The sequence below is a fragment of the Thunnus maccoyii genome, chromosome 14 (assembly GCF_910596095.1).
Source record: "Thunnus maccoyii chromosome 14, fThuMac1.1, whole genome shotgun sequence".
NCBI lineage: Eukaryota > Metazoa > Chordata > Actinopteri > Scombriformes > Scombridae > Thunnus > Thunnus maccoyii.
The window spans coordinates 10300690-10319302 of NC_056546.1; the positions used below are offsets into that span (position 1 = coordinate 10300690).

Consider the following 18613-nt stretch of genomic DNA (forward strand, 5'->3'; position numbering starts at 1 on the left):
CCCCTTTTTTTCCTCTTCTGGTAGGTCCCTCTCTGTTTCACTCTGCGGGTATCTGCTGTGTTTGCTCTCCTGTCAGTCCCCTGTTCTCCTTCTCTTCTCCCTGTTAGGTAGTCTGACTCCAGTCCAGCTGAAGAACCCCTCTGGTTTCAGCTCACAAGCCTCCTCTTTCAAATGACCCGAGCTCATGTCATGTCACTTCTTCACCTACTCTGTGCTGTCAGTCAGCATTTCTGGTCGCAGAGCACAATTTGAGGACTGAGGTGAGGCTGACAGCCAGTCAATCTGCTCAGCATGTGTTTTTTGTCTTCTTTATACAACTCCGGATCAAAGTTCTCTGAGATAACGCAACATTCACTGTGTGTTTATGGCTCCCGAGAGACACCGCTGCTGCGCTGTGCAGGGATTTGGTGCAGAGAAACTCAGTGTGGGACTGTACGACGACTCAACTTTAGAGCCACACATACTGTATACGTCGTGCGGATATGAACAAATTGATCTGAGACGGACTTGATAGAGTCACAATTGTTTGGAGTAGAAGATTGGCCTGGATAACATGAAAAAATTGTACTCAATGCAGGTGGTGGAGCCAGAGAACGGGACCACAGTTAGAGAGTCCTTCAAGTTTGTGCCGGAGGTGAAGAGGGATTTATGGAAGGATGGTGGAGAGGAGCGATCAGAGCCCTCCTGCTGCCTCAGTGTCAGCAAGATCTCCTACACGGTCAGGTAAAGCTGCACAGACAGAGTGAACGAGAGGACAACAGAGAGACTGATACAAAAACAGACTCTGAGAATCAAGTAGATGAGATCATACAGATTATGTTACATTATTATGCATACATACAGTCAAGTGTAGGTCAAAGTATCTTTAATTTTATGTAACACTCACTGATAATGAAACAGCAGAACGTCTGTTTTGTCTATGCAATGTAAAATGAAACACATTCCTGATTGTTAATATATATATTATCAAATCAAATGATGATCGATTTTACAGTGGGGATTGATTCTTTTCTGGGAATGTTATAAATATGTGTGTGTGTGTGTGTTTTCCAGTGAGCGTGTGGGTCCGTGGTGGGACTTACCCTCCTACAGGAAGCGATGGACTCGTCAGATCCTCAATGATGTCTCCTTCCACGTAGACAGTGGGCAGATCATGGGCATACTGGGCAATTCAGGTTTGCACTCAGCTCAATCCAAAGAGCAGTAAAGAGGGCAAAAAACCCCAAATAAAAAAACTAATCTGATAATTTTATGAACATGCATTAAACAGCTGTTAACCTGTAAGACATTTTTTTTTTATGGAAATGGCTCTGATATTGCTCTGAATGTGTTATTAGACACTGTTAAATCTTGAATGTTTTGCTTAAGAATGCAAAGAATGAAAACACCTTTTATTCAGATTGAAGGTCAAATTAACTGGTTACCACTACAGTGTAAAGGTGCTCACATGTGTTGTTGAGGATCCTAGTTCAAACTTTTCTTAAATATGTGATCAGATATGACCTGTCTTATTTTACTGTAAGTGCATATGTATCTGTTTGTTCATGTGTGTGTGTGTGTGTGTGTGTGTGTGTGTGTGTGTGTGTATGTTTGCGATGTAAAGGCTCAGGAAAGACCACGTTGTTGGATGCCATCTCTGGGAGGATTGGAAACTGTGGTTCACTGATGGGTGAGATATTCATAAACGGCAGGAAACTGAAGAGAGAAGAGTATCAGGACTGCTTCTCCTACGTGCTGCAGGTAACACACACACACACACACACACACATATATAATATATATCACACAAAATATTGCCAACACATTAATAAAGAGATCGGACAGATGTTTGAAAGTAGTTAGAAATCTATACTAATCACAAACATGCACTTCCCTTTGCCCTAGTTCCCATCGCATAATGACATCAGGTTAAACTTTGTCCTACAGTGTCAAATGTGAGTGTGAGTGACATTTTGTATGTACTTAAAATGTACATAAATACCAAACCACAAACTCCACGAACAGTCCATTTTGCAAAAACTCCTTAAAAAGTTGCCCTGGCCTCTGTATGAAATTAACTAAGACCCTTGATAGCCTCCTCATACACTTAATCTCTCAATGAGAGGTGCTCAAGTGTATCCAAAGCCTGAATTAAAAACACTGGCTTAAAACTGGCCTTGCTTCCTTTCAAATCATCTCTCTCTACTCGCTGATAGCGACCCCCCCTCTCCCCAACCTCCCTCCCTCCTCCCCCCCTGCTCTCTAAGCCTTGTCATTAACTTCCCCTGCTAAGCTGTAGATGAGGAGGTGATATGAGCACCTGATATTAAAGTCATTCAGATGAGAGACTAAGGAGGAGTGGGATTGGGAGGTGCCACGTGTTAATTGAGGCAGGCAGAGCAGGCTCAGCAGGCTCAGCAGGTTCAAGTAATGAACGTATATGTGTGTGTGCACATATCTGGGGCAGGGGTATGTTGCAGTTGGTTTGCACACACGTACGTATATGAACATGCAGTATGCGGTAAAGTATATTATTGTTAGTGTCCTAGGTGGAAGTACAATCAGTGTGCAGGGATGTGCAGCAAAAGTACTATAAATTACTACTCTGAAATCTACACTTTTCTGTTGCGCTAAAGTGTGATGATAGCGAGTTATAAATATATATATATATATCACACAGAGCAGGTCAGGTGCTCTATGCATTTAAAATAGCCAGAGAAAGAAAGGGAATAGAATTGAAATGCACCACCGTCTCACACTGATGGCACACTCATATTTCAAAGGTTAGTTTGCATCATAGGGATTTAAGAGGGTTGATATATAAAGTGCAGCCAAATCATACAAAACCTCAACCAGTAAGAGAAAAATCTATAAATCAGTTCCAAAATCTACAAGTAATCAATGTAGATAGACAGATATCAATAAGGCTGAGCCTATAACCTGGGTGACAAGTTGTTGAAACATTAACATTTGAATGATTTTATTCATTAATTTTGGTCTTTGGCAGACTTCTCCAAATGATCTTCAAAAGTCTTGATGTCTTTCATGATAAATTATAGTTTTGATTCTGTGTATATGTAAGGGAGGGATTTTTTTTAATAAACACAAAGTACCTGAATCTATTGCAAGTGAGTACCACTGAGATTCATTCACTTAATACACTTTTCTGTTGCATAAAAGTGTGATGGCAGGTTTATAAAATCACACAGTGTAGGTCAGGTGCTCTGCGGATTTAATATAGCGAGACTCTAACTCTCACTTTGACTGGTTTGGTTTCTTCGAGGAATAAATGTTTACAGCAAAATTCATTCCAGTCACAGTATTAAGTGTCAAGATATACACTAGTTTGAGTACTGACAAACACACAAGTGGAGATTGGAAGTGATCATACTGTATATGCTGCAAGGTGGAGATAAATGTCATTTCACTAAAAGTTAGTATTTTGCATTTTCTCAACCTTTCCAGTGTAAATCCATTGTCTTGTTACCCATGTCTCTTGTAAGTAAAATGTGAGGAAGACTCTACTGCAAGGCCTACAGAATACATTTTACATAATAAGTATGACAGACCCATGAGATATTGGTCTGCCACACTGCATCTCTTACTTGTTTCTTGTTGTTTCTTTTCTTTCTCCTCTTCCTCTGTTTGTCTCTGTCAGAGCGATAACCTGTTGAGTTATCTGACAGTGGAGGAGACTCTGACCTACACAGCTCAGTTGGCCCTGCGGAAACACTCGACCACAGCTATCAAGAAGAAGGTGACTTTTGAAAGCTTCTTCTGCTCTGTCCACTCCATTAGTTTTCTTTAGCTTAAACTTGGCATTGCACCCCGCTGGGGAAAAGGCAAAAACAAAAGAAACATGCATATAGAGGGGATACTTTTTGGTAAAATTATTGCTAATCCCTTTATTCAGACACTTTCTAAAAACGATTGTGATGTTTTGATGTGTATTTTACCATCTCAGCCAAATATGGTTGAGTCAAATGTGTTGCCATGTCTTGCAGCCTGTCATTAGTTCTAGGTATTCTCGCACTCAGAAACCACATTCATCCAGCTGGTGCGTTTACCATATTGGTTCAATTCCAAGAGACACAAATATCTGTCAAAAAGGACCAAAAAATGTACAACTGGTACGAGGCATCATTCAAGAAAGTCAACAGCCATTTGTTAGCACGGTGCAGGACTACACATGTCCATCATATTCATGTTTCTAATCTTAGAAATAAGACTTATCCTATTTCCTTATCATGTTTTTATCACAAAACAGCAAAGAAACACAGAGCAACAGTAGGGAGAAGATATTTAGACTACCAAACAAGTGCACTAACTAGAACTAGCAAGCACACTGTCTACAATAGGCCCTAGACAGCTCACTTGTTAGTAGTTATAATTCTTTTGTCACCTGACCTTTGACCTCTGGCCCCTGTGCAGGTGTCGGCGGTGATGGCCGAGCTGAGTCTGAGTCATGTGGCTCACAGTGTAATCGGAGGTCGTGTTTTCCCAGGGATCTCTGGGGGCGAGAGGAGGAGGGTCTCCATTGCCAGCCAGCTACTTCAGGATCCCAGTGAGTACGTCCGCAGCGGAGATATTCCTGAGGAGAATCACGGGAGTTTTATCTGTCTGCAAATTTAAATCATCAATATTTTGTACGCTGAATCGAGTACATCATTGCACACAAACCCGTATTATTTCATAGATATACTGTAGGAAGCAACAGGATGGGAGGCGGGACTGTGTCACACTAAGAAAAGAAGAAAGTTCACCACTAGACCTGTCAGTCCCCGAAGAGTTTTAAAAGTCCACACTGAGAGAAAACAAAGGGATCTAAGTGAGAGAGGAATGAGGAAAGGACAGAGAAAGGGACGGAGGGAGAGATGGAGAAGAGTAATGAAAGACTGGGTTATCACGCCACAAAGGGAATGAGCAGAGACCCACCTCTGCATGTGTATGTGTGTGTGTGTGTGTGTGCACGCACGGCATGAGAGTGTGCCTATGCTCATCCCAGGTGTAGTTTATCAACTCTACGGTCCTCCGGGGAGGATGAAGGGTCTCAGTCCTTATTGAGGATTAGAATGGTCATGAACAAACGCACACACACACACACACATAGAGAGTCACACACAGAGTAATGAGGAGTTCCCATTCGCTGACTCTCCAATCAACCAGGAAATGAATTAATCTCACAATTAAAGCATCTGCTAATTCCACTCTGCTTTCATAATGCAAAGAGGCAATCTTTTAATTGTCCTAATAAGAGTAATTAAGTAAAAAAAAAAAAAAAAGAACTCGCTTATCTTCACAAGTTAAGTTGGCCCCGCTGAGAGTCCTGCATGTGCCACTTAATAAAAAGTATATTTAAAAGTTTCTAACTTAATAGAAGAAAAAAGTTACCTGTCATGCCGTTCTCTTGTTCTCAGTGTTTCAATGTGTGACAAAACCTGCAGGAAGGTGATGACGCCATTGTGGTGATGTTGTTGCAGGGGTGATCCTATTGGATGAACCGACTACTGGCCTGGACAGCATGACCGCCAATCAGATTGTGGTGCTGCTGGCAGAGCTGGCCAGGAGGAACCGTATCGTCATAGTAACCATCCACCAGCCACGCTCTGAGCTTTTCAGGGTGAGTTTGGAGATAAACTGGAGAAAAGAGAGAGAATGACTAAAACTTCCTTTAAACGTTACATAAACACTGAAAGACACACCTTTTTTTTTACCAAGACCAAGACAGAAGATAATGTGTTGTGGTTCAGTTGCTGATAAAAATTAAACTGTGTGCGTGCATGCGTGTGTGTGTGTGTGTGTGTGTGTGTGTGTTTGTCCCCCAGTTGTTCAGCAGGATAGCCATCATGAGTCGTGGAGAGTTAGTGTTCTGTGGGCAGCCAGAGGAGATGGTGGACTTCTTCAGCCAATGTGGATACGAGTGTCCAGACTATTGCAACCCCTTTGACATCTATGGTACTCTATGCTCTAGTTTTATATTTCTATTTTTAACTGCAGCCATGCAGCTACAGTACAGTATGTCGTACTGAGTGAAAGAAAAAGAAAGAAGTGGAAAAGTTTAAAAAAAAAGTACACGTCTGTAATGTTAAACAGTTGACTTCACGTCGGTGGACACGCGCAGCAGTGAGAGGGAGGCAGCCACCTTCAGTCGCATGCATGAGATCACTTCATCCTATCAGAGGTCTTCCATCTACCAGACCATGCTGGAAAAAATGGAGCAGAGCCTGCAGCAGACAGACAAGCCAACCATCCCCTATAAGAGCAAAGAGTCACCCAGTGGTGCGACCAAACTTGAAGTTCTGCTCAGGTCAGTGTTGAGCGAGTCTTCAGTCCCCCTGTGTGTGTATGTGTGTGTGTGTGTGTGTAGACATTATCTGTAAAGGCAATAACTCACAGAAACTTTATTTTTTACCACAGAAACACTCAGATTTAGATTCTGGAGAACCTATATGCATCTATTCACATTTTGAGGAGGAAATTCTGAGTTTTGTGTACCTGAACTGAATATAACTCTCACTAATTTTATAAGATGTACAGTTTAAGTCCCATCCATGTGTTCTGTTAAAAACATGTACTCACATACTGGAAATATATATTTAATACATTAAATAGCTTTATTAATGAGTTAATTGACATATATAATTCTCTTTACATAATGGTAATTATTGCAGGGCATTAGGCAGCTCAAATTTGTGCTCAAATAAGACCAATCAGGCTCAACATTATTCATTTATCATTCTCTCTCACAGTTTTGTGTCTTTCTGAGCATTTCCATGTGTGTTTTGTGTGTAGGCGGACGACACGGAACCTGTCCCGAGACAGGATGGGTGTTCTGATGCGTCTGTCCCAGAACCTGATCTACGGCCTCTTTGTCGCCTTCTTCGTCATGCATTTAGACATCGACGTCACCAAGGGTGCCGTGCAGGACCGCATCGGCATCATCTACCAGAGCGTTGGCGCCTCGCCCTACACTGGCATGCTGAACGCTGTAGCTCTCTGTGAGTTCCACCAACACCAAACATCTGTACATAGGAAGGAATAGAATAGAATAGAATATATCTTTATTGTCTTCAGCTCACTAAAACATAAAGACACACTACTCATGATTCTTACGAGCTAGAGATAGTGAAGCAGTCAGTATAACAAACACAGAGACAAGGTCACATTACACATTAAAAACATTTCATGTCTGTGGCTTAATTCTCATCAGTCCCTTTGCAGAAAACACATTTTACTCCAAAATTTTGAGATTTCCAACAATTTGGCTTAAATGTGATACATTTACTGTAGGGCACCACTAAATTTCAAGCAGCAATCATATACTGTATATACTTCCATAAACATTAAAAGATGACTTGAAAAAGTGGAAAAAAGTGAAATCAGACAGATATTGTGTCTTGACAATAACCTGAAAACCCATTGTTGTTGCATTCTAAAGCTGGGTCCTTCTTATTCCTTCTTATTCCTTCTTATTCAAAAACTAAACACGATATAAAACTATATAAGGTCATTTGTGAGTAGCAATTCATGTTAATAACTTTTCTTTATTATGAAATTATTATTCTATCTTTGTTATCAAAATTATATTTCCATTCAGTGCCTATGAAGCAGCTCTGTGCTGTACCGGTTTGACACCACTGAGTCTTGACTCTCAGTTTTGCTGGGTAATACTGGGAAACAATAACTGGAATATGTGGGGCAAAAGATAAAACTTACATCAAGTTTTAACTGTATAGCCTGTTACCATGCAGTATGTCAGCTGTTACATGATGTCTGAGTGACATTATAGCCCATCTAACCGCATGTGTCTGATAAAATCATTCAATAAATATCTACATGAGGTGGATTCGATGACTTCAGGGGAATTTTGGAGTGCATATCACCTGAGTAAAAACTTTTTTTTTTAATCTTTGTTAAACTGCACGTTTGAAACGTCTTTATCTCAGCTGTGTAAGCTCCCTTATCTCTTGTTCAGTAGCTGAAAGGGTTCTGCTGTCTGCACTATTTTTGTTCCATTCAGCAAAAATGTGTAAAGTCTCACTTGGATTTTGCTTGGTGAAAGTGCCTGAAGAGACCTCATGAACTTTGAGTGTCTCACCTCATTCCTTAGAATAAAAGATTAAGTGATGAATTGTAAGTTAAACTATATTAAGATTACAACCGAAGTTGGTTATCATTACAAAAGAGGATAAATGTCAGTATAAACAAAATATTTCTATTAGAATAGTTTTAATTTCAGGGGTATTTGCATAAAAGTTACATATGTGTAACCTTTTGTTATTTGATGATCTTTACAGAGTTGTTAGAGAGGTTTAGACTAGCTACAAAGGAACGACCTTTACTCCATTTAGAACTCTGTGTCCAACATATTCATGTTTCTTTACCTACAGACCTACAGTGCCTGTATTATCTATATATCTGTTATATATGTGTTAAATACAATCATGGTTAGTATTTATAGCAGCTGATGTGAATTAATGTTACCGAAAATACAGATAAACACATGTTGCTGTGTACTTTGCTTTATTAATTTATTGTGGGCAGATTTTATATCGAGGTTGTTTTAGGGTGGGAACTTAATGGCGATTTTACAATTTTACAGTTCTGTGATGTTTATGTCTGATCTTTTGTAACTTGGTGTTAATGCAGCCTTTCTTCACCAAGACACTCTTGATAAACAGTTTTTTTATATCTAAGTGAAGGATTCTGGTTAAATTGAGATTACATACGGTTAATATAAATACGGTTAAAATAAATTTTGGTAATATGTAATAATGCTTTCAGAATCTATGTTAAAATTAATTTCATACACAAACTATATGTTTAAAGGTGATATAGTCAACCAGTAAAGGATATTGGCTGTATGAGGTGATTATCTCTTCACTGTCCTTCTCAGTTATCAGCTCAGTCTAAAATCTTAGGTTTAGAGCTCTTGCTGCCACAGATACTGAAGATAAGAGATTTGATAAAACGCTGGGCTGGGCAGAAGTCACTCTAGAGTTAAAGGTAATTAACTCCATAAGCACCCAAACAGCCAGAGGTAGTGATGGGGGGCCATGATACTGACCTTGAATCTCATTGATAACATCTGATAACATACAATACAGACCAGAGGTTTGCTCCAATAAACAGGTTACTTCAGTTGACTGGATAAGTTTGCTGGCTGCCTTTGGTCCTCATGGACCTCATCATCATTAAAGCCAAAGGCTGCCTTCGCCTTTGGCTTTAATGATGGGATATAGTTATGCATCTCTCTAAGTTCACAGTATGGTCGCTTTGTCAAATTTTTAGTGCTGTAAGTATCAAAGTACCAAACCTGAGAGTCCTTTCAATTAATTTGGAATAACAAGCACTTTTCTATGGTCTTTTTTTGTCTATATCTTTCTTTTCCCCCAATTTCTAACATGTTTATTTAAAGCACCCATACAAGAATTTCATGAGGTTTCAGTATATTTCATTCTTCTTCTCTTCCCCACTTATAGTTTCACCCTAATCACATTATCTCCTTCCTCCCTCTGTCTCACACTCTGTCTGTTTTTCTCATCAGTCCCAGCGTTGCGAGCCATCAGTGATCAGGAAAGTCAGGATGGTCTGTACAGTAAATGGCAAATGTTCTTGGCCTACATCTTCCACATCCTGCCCTTCAGCATCCTGAGTGTCTTCATCTTTACCTCCTTCCTCTACTGGTGGGTCTTGCGTGTGTTTGTCACTGGGCATCATACAGAATGCGCTTGTTTTATTTCCAACAAGCTGCATATTTAAACTCTATCAAGGACTTAATGGATCTCATATTCAGTATGTGCTCCCTTACCCTTACACTTAACCTATCTTGTCACTCACTCTTTCTTTGTCTCTTCTTCTTTGTGTCAGGACGGTGGGGATGCACCCTGACAGCTTGCGCTTCCTGTGTTTCACTGCTGTGGTCCTGGTACCTCATATTATAGGTGAGCTGATGAAATAAAGGGGAAATCTTATTCACATGTATGTACTCCCAAGCAGATGTTGAGAGTTATCTCCTTTTTCATTTTAAAAGGTTTAGCCATATGACACAAAGTGCATAATAGGGACAGGTGTATCTCCATATTTCACTTCCTATTACTCTTTAACATTTCAGAGTTTGCTGCCAACACTCAGTATATTTACATGTCATGCCTACAACATTTGTTTTACTTGACAATTCCTCTGTTTATTTATTTAGTGGGTTTTTTTCCCCTTTTTGTCAGGTGAGTTGCTGACTGTGGTGCTATTAGGAGTGGTCCAGGACCCTAACATGGTCAACAGTGGAGTAGCTCTGCTCAATATTGCAGGGATCTTGGTGGGCTCTGGCTTCCTAAGGTGAGACACCAAATATGATTTTTGTGTTGTGAACCAAGAAATTTATTAATAAGTTTAAGTAACTTAACGCCAAGCCTGTTGTGATTTGGACCTTTGATAAGGCCTTAAACTTTTTTTTTTAGAGTAAATGAAGGTATTATAGTAGCCATTGCTAACTTTCCAAACATGTGCAGTAACAATAAAACACTTTCTCTACTCTTCCCCTCAACAGAAGCACACAGCAGATGCCTTTAGTCTTCCAGTGGCTCAGCTACCTGACTTTTCAGAAGTACAGCTGCGAGCTGCTTATAGTCACTGAGTTCCATGAACTCGACTTCACATGCAGTAAGTTGTTTTAACCATGTGACCATCCTCTGTGTCCACTTACCCTAAGAATGAGAAGGGACCCTTCATTATAATAAATTAACTCTTTATACATTGTATTTCTAACTCATAGACTATATATGTTTCGGCATGAGTTTTTATAATGTGTAAACAATATTGTCATCACTCTCTACCCATTACATCATTCTGAAAAGAGTGGCTATTTGTCGTAAGAACGTTATGACAACAAAGTGTTTGATGTTAAAAGTAAAGTATTTAGCCTTGACGTTACTACCTGTAGAGGACACTGGGAATATTTTCTGTCCCTTCAGAAGAATGCATCACTGGAAGCCATTTGATTTAGATTTACAATAAAAAAAAAAGTGATTTACAGCGGATTTGCTATTGCCTTTAATCTTTTCTTCTGTCAATTCTTTAACTAGCACTGTATGTAATGGAATATTAAATATTATTAACAATCCTTGATTTCTCTTGATCCGTTTTATCATTATTGAGATATACCTATAAAGTAGGTGGTTCAGTGTTCAAAGATACTTGGCTTGACTCACTCACTGGTTGTTTTGGGAAGTGGACTTGGTTAAATTGTTAACTCTTTCTCTCTGGTGCGTTGTGTTGTTGCAGATTATTCCAAACCTTTGCCGGGAGCTTGTCTGATCACACACGGCAGTCAGATCATTGATGCGGGATATCCTGGCGCTCTGTCCCGATACACATTAGACTTTGTTCTCCTCTACTCCTTCCTCCCTGCCCTCCTGCTGCTCGGCATGATCAGCTTCAAGATCAGAGACAAGCTTGTGCGTCACTAAAACCACAGACACACATTTGTGGGAGACTCCTTTGTTTTAACAGGAAACTAAACAGAGTTTGGTTCTGATGATCCAAAACTGATTTAAAGCATGAAGTTCACTATTCAGGGAGGATGTACTGTGTACCATCTGCGTTTGCACTTAACCCTTTCCCCTTACCTTCAAGATATATTTCTGTGAAAGCACTTACCTTAAAGTTTTAACGAATTAAGTATTATATAGTTTTGTTCAACACTGCTTCTGTTAGACATTTTCACAAAAAACAAAATCCCAGTACAGAGTGCAATGTGTACAGTACAGCAAGATTTATATTTGTTGACTGGGATGCAACCTTGGTGGTCTTACAATTGAAAGTACCATAAAGTAACCTACTGCTGTCACACAGGTTTAGCCACTGATATCAACCATACACAAAGTCAAATTCATTATTTTTGTATAAAAGTATATATAGTACTAAGTGTAAACTACAATGTTTATAGTTTGATTCAAAACTGAATGATGATGAACTGCTGTATCAATGAGTACTAGAAGAATATCTGCGTTCTAAGCACTAAATTGTCAACCATCCATTGTATTCATCACTTTTTTGTTTAAACATTAAGAATGTAATCTGTCATGAATACCAAGTGATGCCTATTGTAATAATGTTAAATAGTTTATTTTTCTAGAACAAAATGTTCATTATCTCTATACAAGTAGTTTTATAGAGTGTAAATATAACAATTTGAGGAAAAGTCTCTACAGTTATACAAGTTGTATGAAGTACCAAACAAGTAGAAAACATTGAAACACAATGATACAAAAGTAAATAAATTATGTAAAATGTATATGTACATTAATGTGACCATAAAGCTAATTATCTCTCATGTCTCCAGCTCCAGTCCTTTCCATGATTTAGCCGCATTCCTCTTATACTGCTCCAACTCCTGAAGAGCAGAGACAGACACGCGGACAGAGACAGACAGAGAAAAAAAAACATGTTTTTTCAGTTATTTGAAGTGAAACAGTGAAAAAAACTGCACAGATGTACACCATAATGCAGAAATGCCTGAGAAGTTATAATAATGTATAATAGGTTTTGTTTTCCACAGAAATCCCAGCAACAAGCATAATAAGTGAACACTACAGTGTATCCAAACTGGTCAAGAACTCCAAATATCAAACAGTAATTCAAGATTGATCAAATTTATCATGTATTATTATGGGCGAACCATGCGAGCAACATTTCTGGTTCCCAAACGATCAATCATATAAATAACTTTGACTCTAGTGCCACAAGCAGGTTGACATTTTTGTTTTTTACTGACATGTCAACTATTAGATGGATTGTCATTAAACAGATATTCATGGTCCCAGAGTTTGAATCCTAGATACTTTAGTGATCCCCTAACATTTCCTCTAGTGCCACCAGCAGGTCTAATTTTTCACTTATTCTGTAAAATATCAACATCTACTGACTGGATTGGCACCAAATTTGGTAGAGACATTCATGTCCCCCTCAAGATGAATTCTAATGACTGTGGTGATCAATTAACTTTTCATGTAGGCAATGATCATATCTCTTAAATTCAATTCAATTTAATTTTATTTAAAGTGCAGAATCACCATGCAGCATGGTCCCAAAAATGCATCCAATACTTTGGTTTATGACCAAAGACCTCCAAAACTGATGACATTCCCATGCACCTCAGCTGTACTTTGGGGTAATTAGTAACTAACTAATGTTAGCATTGTAACATGTTAAACTAAGATGGTGAACATAGTAAACATTATACCTGCTAAACATCAGCATGTTTGCATTGCTACTGTGAACATGTTAGCATTTATCTTAAAAGCACCGCCTTACAGAGATGCTAGCAAGGCTGGAGACTTTTAAAAGTCTTGTTATTTTGTAAGTGTCTCCCAGAAATCTAAGTTTTCTGTACTCTTACAAGTTATTTTCAATAGTCATACTTGATATAATATAGCAAGGTGAGATAAAATGATGTGACCTTGTGGTTAAATTTTTCTTATAGGTGTATAATACTTAATAAATGTTCAAAGTCCTGCAATACTCTCTCCAAACTCACAGGGTGCACTAGTCTCTGTTTGTGCCTCTCAAGTAAAGAATTATGTCACTGGTGACTAAGATTGTTTTTAGGCTAGGAAATAGAGGTTAAACATGTTTTATATTGTAGAGCCAACTGACTATCTTTTAATAAAGATGTCTTTCAAAAAATGCCCTCAAAACTGCAGGATTTGTGACCTTCTGGGCTTTTGAAAGATGGCATGAATTTATCTTCCAGAAAAACAGATGCATAGCTCCACGACAAGAATGTAACTATAATACCTGAAAGGCACAAAATGAAGCTGAGGGTACACAAGGTCAGACAGGTAGATTAGATGGATATTATCTCTTATCATTACACACAAGACAGACAGGGAAAAAGTTGGCATCAGTTTACAAACTGCACTGACATGAACATAGGCCTCCACAAACTTTATTCTATGTACACAGTTGGAATAAACCTTTAACCTATTTCTCTCATTGGTTACCTGAACGCGCTACATTATGTGTCATCCAATGGCAGAGCGAGATGACCAGCATCAGGTGAGAATCAGTCACCGATAACAGTGTATGATTTATTGTGTGACTGACAGGTTACTGCAGTTCAAGTGCCACTCTGGCACCTGGGCAGGCCAGCGGGAAGACTACTTATCTCTGAGTTGATAACCCTAAGAAAAATTACAGCCTGTTGATGAGACATGAAAGATAAACTACTACATTACTGAAGGACAAGGGGGTTACTCTGGATCATTGCCCTTGTTTAAGACAGTTTCTTCAACAGTCTTTATAATTAATAGTATAATTCTTACTCAAGGCTGAAAAGTCACCCAGTCTGCAGTCCCGTAAAATCTAACATCTTCATTAAAGAAAAAAAAACACTGTGTCATAAGTACAAATTTTCTTCATTTCCCTTTCAATGTTTTGATAATCCATCCTCTTCCTTAATACTTGCTCCTCTTCACAGCACGATTTCCTGATGAACACTGATTATTCACTATACTGCCAACTCATGACACTGATTACAGTAGCATAGTGTGACGAGAATCATAGGTGAATGTGGAGCTACTGTGCTGCTACAATATAAAGTAATAGAATATGAGCATGTAATTGATCAAGATGTGTTACCTGATCTTTCTGTGTTCTCATGGCATCAATCTGAGGCTCACTGTACTGTGGGTCCTTGGCGGGATCCTTCAGTTCCCGCTGCTCACTGGTACTCTGGAAAGACAAAGTCAGTTAGATGGACAAAAATCTACTAAAAAAAGAGGTTTTCAGTATTGCACATTGCAATACTGAAAGTGACTGTCCTACCTCTGGGGGGAAGACACGCTCGTAGACTTTCTTCCAGAGGTCCTTTGGGTTTTTGGCATGCAGAGAAGTAATGTCCACATCAGTAGTAGGAGGGGACCCTGAAGTAATAGAGGCATTATTTTTACACAATATTGTACAATCCTGTTTATATCAACAAATTTTAAGACAGAACGCGGCTCTCAATGAGATGCATGTCTCACAACACAGCACAGTATAACGTTTAATTCGGTTTAAATGAATTACTGCTTTTGGCCACAGAGTGGTGCTCTGCTCACCTATTTGGCTGAAGGAGTCAGACCCTGCTGGAATGATGAGGGGCTTGGTGGAGTCAGAGGACACAGTTTTCCTGAACACAACCATAGAAATGTACAAAAAGGCAAAAATGTTTAAGAAAGGATTGTCTACATTCAATAGTTTCTTAAACTTGAAGTAATCTATAATTTGTATAAAATAAAATAAGCAAATTAACAAATATTTGTGTTAACACTAAAGTAACTGTGTTTGCAAAAAACTACAGAATGCCAGTCCCAGTTCCTGTCCACTACTTGTTGGTTTACAACGCTGTGTTATCCTACTCACCCTCTGTCCAGACCGAAAGCCAGGTGGGAGAAGAAGCTCTTGGTTTTTGACATCAGACTCTCCGACTTGATGCTAGTGAACTGATGAAAAAAATAGTTAACAAAGAGAACAGCAGTTGTTAGAATGAATGGATTAATGAATGGTAAGAGAAAGCAAATACAACATAATAAATATGCTCACTGTAGTATTTTTTAATCTTTGGTTATGATACTAGTGAATATGTTGCATGTATAATAAAAGCACACTTACAATGAGAGAGGCTGCGTAGTAGTGGGCAACAAATCGCAGTGTTTTACTAACCACTTTCCTTTTGTCAGAGTCCAATTCCTGCAACACAGGTGGAAAAACTCTCAATCTAAATGTGCTACACAAATTATACCAGGATCCAGGAGGAAACTTCAGTAGTAGAATTTAAGTACTTAAGTTGCACCAATGTTATTGTAACTATAAAGTGCCTAACTTTTTAACAACTTCTCTGCCTAAAAACATCTGTAACATCTGGGTTGAACCATGTGTTTTACCTGAAAGATGTCATACTTGCTGCCAATGATGAGCAGAGAAACAGGAAAGGGACTGATCAGCTCTCTGTCCTGTTAAAAATAAAAAAATGAATAATCTTTCACCAACAAACAAATTTATTAACATCATATTTAGACTTTCTCTTCTTTTTCTCAAATGTATGATATTATATGTTGCACTGGACTGAACAAAAGATCAGTATGATGGCCAGTGTTAAGAGCTGAGGTCTTACAGGATAGTCTTTAGGTAAGACACGAGCTGCTGAGTGGACAGACGTCTGGTGTTTGGCTCCAGCTTTGGCCTTTTCTGCTCGCTGTGCCTGAGAAAACACTTTCTCCACCTGAGCTTGTGCAGCCTGCAGCAGCTTTTCCATGGTCCCCCACAGGGAATTGGGTTTAGACAAGTCCAGAATGAGGATGACAGAAAGAGCCCTGGGAAAAGACGGTGTTGTTATAGTACTGAGGCTCGGACCAAGAAAACACTCTTTATTTGATTTTACTGACTTGACACTTTAAACTCTATTGATTTTAAAGTTACACATAGAATAGTTTAATAGAAAACATAAATAATATTCACAAATGATAACATGTGAAACACTGTACTTAATTCTAAAACATTTAAGTGAAAAAAAAAAGTTCAGAAATCAGAAAATAAAACACTAACAGACAACAAGATCTCAGGAATATGTGAAAGTGACCTACCTGATGCTGACAGGAGTGATGGGAATCTGGACCAAGTCTGACAAAGAGGTCCCTCCTCCCAGCTCCCATAGGTGGGCTATGTCTTTAGGCTGAAAGATGAAACCGACAGACTATTATCACACAAGTTACAGGATATATACAATGGAACAAACATTGTACATTTTTGCAGCATTTACTGTAAAGAGGCAGGACATTTACTAGAGTATGTTTAGATAAATAGTATTAAACAATCCAACTCTGACAGTACTGCATTGTGTCCGAGCACTGAAAGCTGTGGTGAATGAGTTTACTGTCCTTTGTAGCTCTTTAAAAACTTTTCACATAGTTTCCTGTTATCAATGTAAGTACAAAATACATGATTTGGGGCATTCACAGCTGAGAGGGAACATTTTAAACTCAAACTGAAACAGCTTTTAAAGAGAGATCAGTCATGTAGTCATGAGCGATCTAGTGCTTGTTTTTTATGAAACTTTTATGGTGTGTTTGTTTGCAAGTTCTCTGTGTTTTGTGCTGCTTTGCATGTACTTTGTTGTTGAGTTTCATGTTGCAATGCATATGTATTGTGGAGTTTTGTGTGCTAAACTGTGTATATATGTAGAGTTTTGTGTTTAAATGTATGTATAGGTTTTGTTGAGTCTCATGCAGTTTCATATGTATTCTACTGTTGAGTTTTATGTATTTTAAAAGCCCATTTAGAGATGGCATTGCAAACTAGCTTAGGCTATAAATGCTGTGGTATGTGGCATATGTTCATGCTGTATACTTGTTCCTATACAAATAAAGATTAAATAAAAGGAATATCAATACAGTGTTTTTATCCCAATTTTTAGTGGGCAACTTAACAGAAATAATAAATTCCTCACTGTGTTGTGTCCTCGGGCTCGTCTGCCAAAAGTGTACTCCAGGGCCAGAGTGGGCTTGGATGGTTCATCCCTGGTGGAAAAAGAAAAAGTATTATTGTTAATTACTGGTGTTTTTAATTGTGAATTTGGTAAACTTAAACTTGAACTTTAATCTGTATACAGGAGATGTTAAGAGCAGGTATGATTTCATTAGGAGGATAGATGTGATAGATTTGAGATGAGAGATGACACTGCACACATACACACCTGTCGAGACACCTGAGTAGAATGGACGTTTTACCCTGAAAAAAAGCATATGTGAGCTTACTAGCTATAACATATAAGTAATAACAGGACAAGAGTACAAGAGGGGCAATAAATGCACCGTCCGTCGTCTGGCACGACGGTAAACATACCCCAGCCTTGCTTCCCATCAGAAACACGGTTCTCTCGCTGACCGTCTCTCCTCCGTCCTCCTCTCCGCCTCCGGTGTCTCGATTCTGGACCTCCGTCGCAGCCAGCTCCCATAGCGTGTCTGAGCTGACAAATACAAGACAAAAGCGACACCTTGTTCGATTTTTTTTTATGTATTGTGTTTATTGGGACCATGTACAATTTTAAACATAAATGTTAACATTTGATGTACTGCACCAGAGTTAACGTTAGCTTTAAAGCTAATTTTCGTCTACAGTCTCTTACAAATAAAACATATAGCAGCACATATAAGAGCACAATAACAAACAGTACAAAGCAAAAAACAAACAGGACACATTATACAAAATACAAAGCTTCACACGATAGCACATCATATACACCCACAATGTCAACTAGAAATTAATAATGTAACCTTGTCAAATTAAAGGCATGATTATTAGTTTTGTTTTGTTGATATCGTTAGAAAAACAGAAGATGAGCCTATCCTCACCTTATTTTAGGCATAGCATTTAACGTTTTTCTCTCGCTGTTGACAAGCTAGCTAAAGGAAGAAAATTGATATAAACGTTGCCAGAGTAACGGCGGTTTTTGATGACGTTGTTGCTGCTTCATTGCATTGTGGGGAATGTAGTGCGCTCGTTGGAACACTTAAACTACATGGGTTTCAGTCACTTTTGATGCAAACTCTGTATTTTACTACAGTTATTCTGCTAGGTGTAGACTGCACTATATGGT

The 18613-nt window shown here is 38.8% G+C and overlaps 2 protein-coding genes across 3 annotated transcripts; one reads left to right on the forward strand and one right to left on the reverse strand.

Moving 5' to 3' along the window:
- The first annotated feature begins 553 nt into the window (after positions 1 to 553).
- On the forward strand, positions 554 to 11444 carry abcg5 (ATP-binding cassette, sub-family G (WHITE), member 5). The gene is made up of 14 exons (XM_042433216.1): positions 554 to 723; positions 1054 to 1175; positions 1604 to 1740; positions 3638 to 3736; positions 4411 to 4543; positions 5460 to 5599; positions 5805 to 5934; positions 6073 to 6286; positions 6772 to 6977; positions 9527 to 9665; positions 9850 to 9923; positions 10203 to 10314; positions 10526 to 10638; positions 11260 to 11444. Exons 1-14 carry the CDS (start codon positions 554 to 556, stop codon positions 11442 to 11444), a joined length of 1974 nt encoding a protein of 657 aa, XP_042289150.1.
- On the reverse strand, positions 11383 to 18478 carry dync2li1 (dynein, cytoplasmic 2, light intermediate chain 1). 2 transcript variants are annotated; one of them, XM_042433219.1, is made up of 14 exons: positions 18369 to 18478; positions 17860 to 17983; positions 17711 to 17745; positions 17465 to 17534; positions 16602 to 16690; positions 16133 to 16331; positions 15903 to 15971; positions 15631 to 15708; positions 15382 to 15461; positions 15078 to 15148; positions 14803 to 14900; positions 14617 to 14709; positions 12279 to 12370; positions 11383 to 11440 (listed from the first exon to the last, which is right to left on the reverse strand). In XM_042433219.1, exons 1-13 carry the CDS (start codon positions 18380 to 18382, stop codon positions 12308 to 12310), a joined length of 1083 nt encoding a protein of 360 aa, XP_042289153.1. In that variant the 5' UTR covers positions 18383 to 18478; the 3' UTR covers positions 11383 to 11440; positions 12279 to 12307. The 2 variants fall into 2 exon arrangements, with proteins under 2 accessions (XP_042289153.1, XP_042289151.1); XM_042433217.1 differs by lacking the exon at positions 11383 to 11440 and having other exon boundaries at positions 12087 to 12370.
- Positions 18479 to 18613: the final 135 nt, after the last annotated feature.